Source organism: Echiichthys vipera (genome assembly GCF_963691815.1).
Source record: "Echiichthys vipera genome assembly, chromosome: 12".
Classification (NCBI taxonomy): Eukaryota; Metazoa; Chordata; class Actinopteri; order Perciformes; family Trachinidae; genus Echiichthys; species Echiichthys vipera.
In genome coordinates, this window is record NC_139837.1 from 23207025 (window position 1) to 23219450 (window position 12426).

The 12426-nt window shown below is 44.3% G+C and overlaps 1 protein-coding gene across 1 annotated transcript in view; it reads left to right on the plus strand.

Moving 5' to 3' along the window:
• exoc3l4 (exocyst complex component 3-like 4) overlaps positions 1 to 11816 on the plus strand; it is a 35393-nt gene extending 23577 nt beyond the window's left edge. The window contains exon 14 of the mRNA XM_083924141.1: positions 10484 to 11816. Coding sequence (XP_083780267.1) covers positions 10484 to 10700 — 217 coding nt within the window. The 3' untranslated portion in view covers positions 10701 to 11816. The remainder of the gene's footprint in view (positions 1 to 10483) is intronic.
• The last annotated feature ends 610 nt before the right edge of the window (positions 11817 to 12426 follow it).

A 12426-nucleotide genomic window follows, 5' to 3' on the forward strand; every position in this document is an offset into this window, starting at 1 on the left:
ACACTAAAGCTGTAAAGCATAAATGCAGAAGCATTAAAGACGATTGAAATCTAATTTTTGTAGCTGCATCTGTCTCTCCACGACACATCTTTCCTCCTCCCACAGTGTAACTACATCAGTAAAGTCTCCTTCTTAACTCACAAACATGAACGCACATCTTGTCCTGCACCTTAGCTTACTGAACGAGCGACCACGCAAACATTCACCTGGAAAAGTTGAATGCTGACTTGAGTTTACAGGCTCGAGCTAATTATCTTCTAAGCTGCAGCTCATTAATCAGCGTGCGGATACTTATTAACTAATCTAATCAAAAGTCTAATCCGCAGAACAAACACGTGTGGATGTGCAGAACCTGATTAGAGCTCCTCTGCAGACTCTGACTGATGTCTCCTTCACTCTTCTGTTAGTTTGGTTCCACTTGTTTGTTAATTTTCAGTACAGATCCACTCAAAAGCAACCTGTGCAAATGTCTTATAATCATTTACATTTAAACAGCTGTTATAATTAATCTTTAAACAAGACACAGCTCCACTCAGACCATGTTTCCTCCATCAGAGTCTCTCTCAGAAACACTGAACAGTCTTCAACGGTGGAGAAGAAACAAAGTCTTCCCACCAGTTTCCTGCTCTGAAAGAAACATCTGAACTCTTCATCGTGGGCAGCGAGACCAAACTCTTTAGAAACACATTTCTCAAGTCAACAACTAAAGAAATGATCCCTGCAAGTATCGTCTTGGTTTGTTCTGGATGTTTCTCAGGGTCTTCTGTCTGGAGACCAGCACTTTAACTGCTGGTGAACTCCTGATCTTCACGGGGACACTCCTCCTTCAATCACAGCGCCATCAGAGACACCTTCATTTATTTGATTATCTGAACATGTTACAAGTGAAAGAACCAGTTTCTTTGACATCTGTTTTCTGTCTCTTCAGTCTACTGTAACGACCCACAGTTGTGAGACACACAGGTGTAATGTCACGTGAGGACAGAGAGACATGTTGCCCCAAAACATTTAATATAAATCATTTGACCCTTCATTGAACTTTAATAACTCAAAGCTGCTTCATCAATAAAAACATCATGGAAAGTTAGTGAATAAACGAGAAAGTACATGAGGGAGATGAGGAGACTGTAACCTTCCTCAGATTAAGACTGGAACAAATATATATTTACATCATGGTTTCTACATTGTCTTGTTTGTTCGAGGTTTAACTGGAGCTCTTTTCATGACGTCATCTCGTTGTGTCGTCTTCTCCCGACTCACTGTTTATCTCAAAGTGCAAAGCTTCTAATATTTGCTGTATTTACAGTCGTAGATAGAAACACACATTCATTTTCTTTGGCAGGTTTTCTAGAAATTTGGTTCAAATTTGTGATTCATTTAGATGAAAACCTGACGAGTAGAATTAGTTAGTGCTGCTGTCTGTCAGTGATGATGCTGTGATTGAAGGAGGAGTGTCTCTGTGAAGATCAGGAGTTCACCAGCAGTAAAAGTGCTCGTCTCCAGACAGAAGTCCCTGAGAAACATCCAGAACAAACCAAGATGATACTTTCAGGGATCATTTCTTTAGTTGTTGACTTGAGAAATGTGTTTCTAAAGAGTTTGGTCTCGCTGCCCACGATGAAGAGTTCAGATGTTTCCTTCAGAGCAGGAAACTGGTGGGAAGACTTTGTTCTTCTCCACTGTTGAAGACTGTTCAGTGTTTCTGAGAGAGACTCTGATGGAGAAAACATGGTCTGAGTGGAGCTTTATCTTGTTAAAACAAATAAGAATGGCATCTCTCCTGATGTGTATTGTTGTGGTTGATTATAATCTCATTATTACACCATTGTTGTGAGTCCTCTACATGCAACCTGTTTATTTAGTGTCTGTGTTACATCAGTTATTTGCTTAGCGTAGTTACGTGACTAGTATAAATGTCCACACCACCTGTTAAGTTTATTCTCCAGGGTTGTCAGAACAAAAGTGGGACAGAGGGAAGGAGAAAGGAAGCAGGCCAGTGAAACCGGCAGTGAATTTTCATTATCGTCCAGCATCAGTAGGTAGCTCAGAATTCATTCCCATCCATTTTGCTCCACAGCAACGGGTGAGTGCGTTCTGTTCACCAGTTTCACCAGTGCAGGCAACCAGCCCAATGCACCAATCAGTTCCTGTTAGCCAACCTCAGCTTCTTCTTTCACAACAGCTATCAGCAGGTCCAGTCCCTGCCTACCAGTATTCTACCACTGCTCCAGCACTGGCCTACCAACACCCTGCTCAGGTTGCTAGTCACCTAACCATGGGCTATTCTCAACTGCATAACACTGCAGCTCCGCCACCTCAGAGTCTTTTACCAGTTCCACAATATGGTGGTCAAGGTACATCCTTTCCAGCTCAGTTGCAGAACCCGCTTGTTCTACCACCAACAGGGTATGGCATGCATCAACCGTCGCTATATTGAGCTTTGCACTTTGAGGTAAACAGTGCATCAGGAGAAGACGACACAACGAGGTGACGTCATGAAAAGTACTCCAATCAACCGTCGCTATATGGAGCACTGAAGCCCTCTATCCTGGACTTCAAAACCGATACTGAGAAAGACTTTACAAATCTCAAGTTAGCCTTGGACAACCTTCTTGACGCTCATCCGCAGCTGCCAGAAAGGTACAAGTACCACGTCCTATTGGAGCACCTCAAGCTTCCTGAAGCCCAAATGATAGGCCAGTCCTGTCACCACAATCCGTATCCACGCCTGGCAATTATGCAAGCTCTACAGTTGCAGTATGGACAGCCGCACCAGTTGGTTTAAAGCGAGATCGCAGAGATCCTAGGCTTTGAGCTTAACTGCTGTTCACATGTTGATCACTTATTGAGTAAGCTACCAAGGTATCTACGGGACAGGTTCATTGAGTTCTTGCAAATCCAACTCAACTTTATGAGTCTCAACCCCTACAGCCTTCAGGACTTTTCTGTATGGCTCCAAGCTAAAGCCCAACAACAAAGGCTGTCTGGTAGGCTGGTGCAGCGCTACCAACAAGAAAAGATTCCTACTGGCGGTAAGGAGAAAGCTCCATCCAGGCCCAAGCGTCCAAGCGCTGCCCTCTATCTAGCGTCAGACTCAGCAGAGGCTAAGTCTTCAGGCACCCCATCACAATCTGCCCAAAAGAAGAAGTTCAAAGTGCATTGCCTCTTCTGCAACAGCAGCGAACACTTCATCACTCGCAGCACAAGCATTCGAGAACACTCAGCAGAGGGTCTGGTCAAGTTGATTAACAAAGGAAGACGCTGTTGGAAATGTGCACAATCCCATGCTCCAGACTCATGCAACCTCAAGAAACCATGTAGCGTTTGTGGGGGCATCCACCTTGATGTTCTCCAAGATAACACCCTCAACCCTCGCGTGGGATCATCAGAGGGTTGCATCTACCCGACACTCTCTAGGCAATCAGGTAGAGTCCTCCTTAAAATTGTGCCAGTCCTGCTGCATCATAAAGCCACAACTATGGAGGTTCTGGAAATCTTGGACGATGGAGCCCAACGATCCCTGATTCTCCCCACTGCAGTACAGCAACTTCGGCTGACTGGTGAACGCGAGTTCCTCGTCCTTCATATGGTACGAGAAGATGTCACCCATCTAAAAGGGTAAAAGGTCACCTTTGAGATCTCTTCCGAGAGTAATCAAGGGAAGCTGTACAAGATCCAAGGACTTGATTTGGTGGAACAGAGCTATCCAGTAAAGGGACTCCAAAGACGATATCCTCACTTAAGGGAGATCCCTCTGCAGCCATTTCACGACGTGCGCTCTCTGGTGTTGATCTGGTCGGACCACGTCCACCTACTCACAGCTACCGAACCTGTACGCAAAGGCATCAGAGGTGGACACATTGCCATCAACACCGCCCTGGGATAGGCTCTTCAGGGTTCAGATCGGTGCAACACAAACCAAGCACCAATACAGCAGTGTTTATTCTTCTCTGCAGCTAACCCAGATGATCTGCTCTACCAGAACGTCGAAAGACTATAGCAACTTGACATCATGCCTTATCATAGCGACAAGCTGGTAGTCCGCTCCAGAGAAGACCAGGAGGATATTAAGCTTCTCAAAGACAAGACTCAGCGGGTAGGAAGTGGAGGGCATCCAGAGGTATGCTACTCCCCTCATGCGTAAGCCAGATGCTCCAAAGCCTCGTGCCTCTATTCAGTCTGTCGTCACCAACTTGAGGAGCACGGAGAACAGGCTTTTGAAAGATCCAGAGAAAGCAGCAGTCTATTCTGGTGAGATCCCCAAGCCTGTGAAAGCAGGGTCTGTTATTAAACTCCCTCCAGAAGCAGTGGACCAGTCAGACGTGGCGGGGTACCTTCCTGATCACTTGGTATGCCACAACAACAAACCTAGACTTGTCTTTAAGTGTTCGCATCAACACCAGGGGATGACATTGAATGGACAGCTTTTGCCAGGAACTCCACTGGGCCCATCCCTGCTAGGGGTCCTCTTGCGATTCAGGCAGCACCAGGTCGCCATCAGTGGCGATATTCGAGGAATGTTTCACCAGGTTTGTTTACTGCATAAAGACAGACCCTTACTCCGATTCATCTGGAGGGATTTATGACGAGACGACCCACCAGTTGTGTACGAATAGCAGGTGCTCCCATTCGGGACAACATGCTGTCCTTGCTGTGCCATTTTTGCACTACAGCGCCATGCCCGAAGCTACCAGGCTTCTCACCCTGAGGTTCCGCAGTCAGTAGAGCAGAGCTTCTACGTGGACAACTTTTTGGAGAGTCTGCCAAAAGCTTTGTCAGCCAAGCAACGGGTGAATGACTTGTGCCATCTACTGGCTGACGGAGGGTTTGAACTAAGGCAGTGGGCAAGCAACCAACCGTCAGTGATAGCTCATCCGCCTGCTGAGTTGAGAGTATCATCTACTGAACAGGGGTTGGTGCAGAACGGGGCAGACCCACTGGAGCCTGCTCTCGGTCTTAGCTGGCACTGTGCTACAGACACCCTTGGCTACAAATGCAAGCCCATCGAGCATTCAGCCCTGACCGTGAGGACTGCATGTCAAGTGCTGGCCAGTCAGTATTACCCCTTCGGGTTAATTGTCCCATTTACAGCTAGAGCTAAGGTGCTCATCTAGCAGCTGTGGTCGAAGAAGAGAGACTGGGACAACCTTGATCTACCTCTGAACCTAAGAGAAGCATGGAATACATGGGAGATTGAGCTCCAACATCTTAGCTTGATATCCATCCCTCACTGTTACTTACGTGCTGGCTTCACTGGTGAGGATGCTGCTGAGAGAGTATATGGGGCAGTTGCCTATCTGTCACTGCAGACTGAGGGAACCATCCATACCTCATTTGTTATGGCGAGATCCAGAGTCTCTCCCAAGAGACAACCGTCCATTCCTTGACTAGAGCTCTGTGCTGCGCTAGCAGGAGCTCAGCTGGCAAACTCCTCCAAACAGAGCTTACAATTACCATCCGCCACACAACGCTGTGGACTGACTCTACGACAGTCCTTAAGTGGCTCCAATCCCATTCCTGTCGCTTCAAGGTGTTCGTAGGAATACACGTGTCTGAAATCCAGGAGTTGACGGACTATCTAGCTTGTTGTTATGTGGACTCCCAGAACAACCCAGCTGATGACATAACGAGAGGCAAGACACTCTTGGAACTAGTGCAGCCTGGTAGGTGGAATCAAGGGCCACCTTTCCTTCAACAGACCACAGACCAATGGCTCAAGAAACCAGACTATGCAGCTGCGGCCTTCAGATTTGAAAAGCGTCACATTCTGTTGTATGACCGTAGTCAACACAAGTTCTACTGTCCCAGATGCCACCCAGTTCAGCTCATGGACAGAGTTAGTGGAAGCGGCAAAGAGAGGAGCTCAGGGGGCGGCAAAAAAATTCTACTAAGGACCAGACGATAACCCTTTGAGAAGCAGAGCTCATACTGCTAAGAACCTGCCAAGCCAAGAGTTTCTCTGACAAGGTCACTGCCCTCCAAGCACATAGTCCTGTACCGCCTCATAATCGCTTGGCCAGACTTGCTCCAGAATGGAATCCTACTACAGGGTTGATCTGAGTCGGTGGCAGGCTTCGGAAACTACAAGATGCAAAGCTTGAAGAGATTCATCCCATTGTCCTGGACTCACAACACCCAGCAATCAAGCTCCTGATTAAGAGGTTTGATGAGGGTTTGTTGCACCCAGGCTCAGAACGAGTGTATGCAGAAATCCGAAGACACTATTGGATTCTGCGAGGACGCCAGGCGGTGAAGCATCACCAGCTCCACTGCAGCGTGTCAACAATGGAGGGCTCAACCGAAGGTCCCTCAGATGGCAGATTTACCTTCAGCACGCGTCAGACTCCTCTGCCCACCATTCTACTCGACAGGTGTTGACTGCTTCGGGCCTTACCTGGTGAAGATTGGTAGGAGGAACAAGAGGCGCTGGGGTTTGATCTTCAAATGCTTGACCACTTGGGCAGTCCACATTGAGCTCCGTAACTCCATGGACTCTGATGCCTTTCTACTTACCTTACGCCTGTTTATCACGAGAAGAGGCCGTCCAAAAGAGATACTGTTGGATTGTGGTACCAACTTTCGTGGTGCAGAGCAAGAACTTCATGAGGCCTTTGAGGCTCTTAAGCCGCAACTGAAGACCAATCTGGCTGATTACCAAATCCACTTTAAGTTCAATCCACCTAACGCTCCCCACTTTAGTCGGATGTGTGAGAGGGAAGTGCGCTCGATAAAGAACGCTCTGCAGGTGGCCGTAGGCAGTCAGGCTGCCTCAGAAGATGTCCTGCAAACGGCAGAGATCTTCGGGAAACTTGGCTGTGGACTTCATCGTCATGACATTTGATCCACAACTTCCCAGAGCTAAGTGGCCGGTTGGAAGAGTCACAAAGACTGTGCCTAGCCAAGACTGATGTGTCAGAGTAGCAGAGGTCCTTGTTGAGGTGAAGGTCTACACCCGACCAGTTGCCCACCTGATTCAGCTATCCGTACTTGGATACGACGACGAGGACAATTGACGAATTCCCTTTATTGCACATTCTCTGCTCTGCGAATGTTGTGGCTGGCGGCTGTTGTGAATTCTCTACGTACCACCTGTTTATTTAGTGTTAGTGTCTGTGTTACGTCAGTTATTTGCTTAGCGTAGTACGTAGTTACGTAACTAGCGTAGCTCTTACGATGCTGTGATTGAAGGAGGAGTGTCTCTGTGATGATCAGGAGTTCACCAGCAGTAAAAGTGCTGGTCTCCAGACAGAAGACCCTGAGAAACATCCAGAACAAACCAAGACGATACTTTCAGGGATCATTTCTGTAGTTGTTGACTTGAGAAATGTGTTTCTAAAGAGTTTGGTCTTGCTGCCTACGATGAAGAGTTCAGATGTTTCCTTCAGAGCAGGAAATTAGTGGGAAGACTTTGTTTCTTCTCCTCTGTTGAAGACTGTTCAGTGTTTCTGAGAGAGACTCTGATGGAGGAAACATGGTCTGAGTGGACCTGTGTCTTGTTTAAAGAAAAATTATAACAGCTGTTTTAATGTAAATGATTATAAGACATTTGCACAGGTTGCTTTTGAGCAGATTTGTACTGAAAATTAACAAACAAGTGCAACCAAACTAACAGAAGAGTGAAGGAGACATCAGTCAGAGTCTGCAGAGGAGCTCTAATCAGGTTCTGCACATCCACACGTGTTTGTTCTGCTGATTAGACTTTTGATTAGATTAGATTAATTAGTATCCGCACACTGATTAATGAGCTGCAGCTTAGAAGATAATTAGCTCGAGCCTGTAAACTCAAGTCAGCATTCAACTTTTCCAGGTGAATGTTTGCGTGGTCGCTCGTTCAGTAAGCTAAGGTGCAGGACAAGATGTGCGTTCATGTTTTTGAGTTAAGAAGGAGACTTTACTGATGTAGTTACACTGTGGGAGGAGGAAAGATGTGTCGTGGAGAGACAGATGCAGCTACAGAAATTAGATTTCAATCGTCTTTAATGCTTCTGCATTTATGCTTTACAGCTTTAGTGTAAGTAGAGTTTGGAGTTTGATTCTTGTTCAAGTGATTTTCAGCAGAACTCCATCCAGCTTCAACCTGAGCAGAGGTCTAATCAGCCAGAATCAATGCAAACCCCTGTGATCTGATTAGAGCTCCTCTGCAGACTCTGACTGATATCTCCTTCACTCTTCTTAGTTTATTTGCACAGACTTTAGAGACTATGGTATATTAATGAGGCTACAACTAACCACAATCAAATACATCAAAAGAGATGCCATTCTTATTTCTTTAAACAAGATAAAGCTCCACTCAGACCATGTTTCCTCCATCAGAGTCTCTCTCAGAAACACTGAACAGTCTTCAACAGTGGAGAAGAAACAAAGTCTTCCCACCAGTTTCCTGCTCTGAAGGAAACATCTGAACTCTTCATCGTGGGCAGCGAGACCAAACTCTTTAGAAACACATTTCTCAAGTCAACAACTAAAGAAATGATCCCTGAAAGTATCATCTTGGTTTGTTCTGGATGTTTCTCAGGGTCTTCTGTCTGGAGACGAGCACTTTTACTGCTGGTGAACTCCTGATCTTCACAGAGACACTCCTCCTTCAATCACAGCATCATCAGAGACACCTTCATTTATTTGATTATCTGAACATGTTACAAGTGAAAGAACCAGTTTCTTTGACATCTGTTTTCTGTCTCTACAGTCTACTGTAACGACCCACAGTTGTGAGACTCACAGGTGTAGGAACTCTTTTTGTGACGTCACCTTGTTGTGTCGTCTTCTCCTGACTCACTGTTTACCTCAAAGTGCAAAGCTCCTGATATTTGCTGTATTTACAGTTGTAGATAGAAGCACACATTAATTTTCTTTGGCAGGTTTTCTAGAAATTTGGTTCAAATTTGTGCTTCATTTAGATGAAAACCTGACGAGTAACATTAGTAAGTGCTGCTGTCTGTCAGTGATGACGCTGTGATTGAAGGAGGAGTGTCTCTGTGAAGATCAGGAGTTCACCAGCAGTAAAAGTGCTCGTCTCCAGACAGAAGACCCTGAGAAACATCCAGAACAAACCAAGACGATACTTTCAGGGATCATTTCTTTAGTTGTTGACTTGAGAAATGTGTTTCTAAAGAGTTTGTTCTCGCTGCCCACGATGAAGAGTTCAGATGTTTCCTTCAGAGCAGGAAACTGGTGGGAAGACTTTGTTTCTTCTCCACTGTTGAAGACTGTTCAGTGTTTCTGAGAGAGACTCTGATGGAGGAAACATGGTCTGAGTGGAGCTCTATTTAGTTGAACAATAACTTTCTGCCATTAAAGTCTCATGTTTGTATTGGGGATCAATAATAATACTTAATTATGTTGAAATTGTGTAGCTAAGCAAACAGCAGTGTGAAGATGTCAGAGTCTGCAGAAGCTCTAACCAGGAAACATGCAGAGAAAACACCTGTGAGGGTTTTTTAGATCACTGCAGCATTTAAATGTTTGTAGTAACACCAGTCTTAGGTACAAATCCCTACAAACAGCAACGCACGTGCATGTATTTTATGTTTCAATTAAATTCAATTGAATTTTTCAATTCAATGGCTTTATTGCCATGAATTAATAAATTAACAATTAATTTTATGTTTCTATGTTATTTTTTTTCTCTCTGGTCTCTATTTTTATCATTTTGCATGTGTTTATGTGTCTATTTTCAGTCACCTGCCATAAATATTCTTAAACCTCCACTTATGGACTGGTATAATAATGTTAAAACAAACCACAATCATATACATCAAAAGAGAGCCATTCTGATTTCCTTAATAAGACACAGCTCCATTCAGACCATGTTTCCTCCATCAGAGTCTCTCTCAGAAACACTGAACAGTCTTCAACAGTGGAGAAGAAACAAAGTCTTCCCACCAGTTTCCTGCTCTGAAGGAAACATCTGAACTCTTCATTGTGGGCAGCGAGACCAAACTCTTTAGAAACACATTTCTCAAGTCAACAACTAAAGAAATGATCCCTGAAAGTATCGTCTTGGTTTGTTCTGGATGTTTCTCAGGGTCTTCTATCTGGAGACCAGCACTTTTACTGCTGGTGAACTCCTGATCTTCACAGGGACACTCCTCCTTCAATCACTAGTCGTCTTTCCAGCCCAAGGCCAGTTGCTTTTCCTGTGACTCTTAAATCACGCCACAGGGGTCTATGTTGGTCCAGTTTCCAGGTGAACATGGCCCACCGTTTACCGTTATCCGTTCTTGCCAGAGTTGTGAGTCTCTTTGCAGAGAGACACATGCAGTGTCTAACTTCTCAGTCGTTATACAAATGTGTAATTTGTCTGGAAAACGTCACCTTGATTCACATGATGATTTGGCTATATAGCTATTTAAAAGTACCTAGGTTGTGTTCTCCTGGCTTGCAGCACGACACATTGTGGTAGTTTTCCTCGTAGATTTGACATCTGATCCACTGGTGAATAAAAATACTTAATATTTGTGTTCTCTTTCTTCTCCACCTGCAGCAGGAAGCATCTAGTCGCAGTCCTGTACTTCAGAGGCCTGCAGAGAGGCCGTGAACACCAGCTGATTCTCCAGCGGCACACGGAGCTGAAGAAGAAACTGGGCGGCGGCATCAAGAGCCAAGTTTTATTTGGTGATATGCAGGTCACCGTCAACACAGAGAACTGTCTCTCCAATCTGCCTTTCTCCTGCCTCAGCTTCCTGCTGCCCGACAACTAGTGCAACATGGAGGAGGAGAGCAAAAAATAGCTCAGGAGGAGGAGGAGATAAAACAGTTTTTATCCAAATTACAGTTAAAGCAGTTGCCAAACAGATGTGTGAACTTCTGTTCTTCTATAAGCAAAAATGAGATGTCTCCTCACACGCGATACCACTTACAAAACACATTAAATATGATGCATGTGTTACACATTTGAGTTTCCAGCATTGTGAGGAAATGCAGGATTGTTTTCTGGGAAGGAAAACTAATCTGTATAAAAGTAATTCAGCAGATATTGTGAAACTGGATGAATGTGAAGCTCTCAGCAGATGGAACAAATAAAAGTCGGGTTTCAGAGGAGGCTTTTTCTCAACACTTACTTTTAGTGGAATTGAATTGTTGCAAAATGTATCTTGTTTGACCTTCATTTGAGTTTAAAGTGTCACATGAGCCGATCAAAACTGGACGAAACTCCGTATGTGAATGTGTCGCGTGCTGTTGAGTGAGGAACTGAAGCTGGCAGAATGTGTACAGGACATTTATCATGCCAACTCTGTCTCATAGAAAATTACTTTCCCATGCAATGAAACTGCATCCTCGTTTACGTTTGGAGGGATATAGGGGTTGGTTGAAATGTCACCGTATTAAACATGTTTAACGTCATGAGCTGAATTTATTTAGGTTCTGGAAAAGATGACGGTTTCGGTTAAAATAGGTACCTTTGTTATGTAACTTAAGTCTCCTATGTTAGTTAAGTACAATACACATGGGATTCACATGGGACATGAGCGGCGGCGTTCTGGGTGAAAAGTCCCGTGTTTGTTCGACCCATCCATCCACCCCGACCTCCTCCGGACTTTGATTAGAAATATTTTTTGTGAACTTACATTACGTAAAAAAAAAACATTCTTATTTAACCAAAAGCATCATCTTTTTCGAAACCTTTCCAAGCGACATCGGTGTCAGTGAAACTACCGCACCTTTGCACAGCACCTTTCATACAAGAAATGCAACACAAAGGAAACTGCATAATACAAACAGACACCAATGTTCAAGTTCAAGTTACTTTATTAGTACCCATAGGTACATTTTTTTGTTTGCAGTAGAGTCCACAAACACATATGGGAAACACACATAGAGGCACATATCACCCGTCATCAGACTCAAGACAGTGGAAATTAAAGAGGAAATGGCAAATTAAAAGTTCTTACAGGTCCAGAAGTATCTTAAACCATTTCACAGTAACAGTAAAAATAGAAAAAAATGAAAATCAAATAAACCAGTAAAAATCATTTAGGGTATTAAAGCGTAATGGCTTAAAAAATAAATAGATAAAAGAATACAAAAAAATGTAAAGGACATAAATACAGCACTGAGTTTACAAATAAAATCATCGATAAATAATCAGCTGTGCAAAATGTAACTAAGAATTATTTCTCAGTGTGATGGCTGCAAAGATAAAACTGTTTGTGTCTTTTTGTTCTCCACATGGGGACTGTTAACCTGCCCACAGAGGGGAGAAGCTGAAGCTCAGTGTGCAATGGATGGGAACTGTCATTCACAACTGAACCGATTATGCGCTGTGGCCGTAAGAACCTTACAGGGACAGAAAGAAATGAATGAAGGCAGTTCATTTTAATTCCCTGCTAAGGCCTCGCCCACTTTCCCTCTGCTCTCCGAGCAGCATCCGTGTGACTTTTGCTGTTTCGTAACACAAAAGGGGAAATGGAGCTGCTAATGAAAATC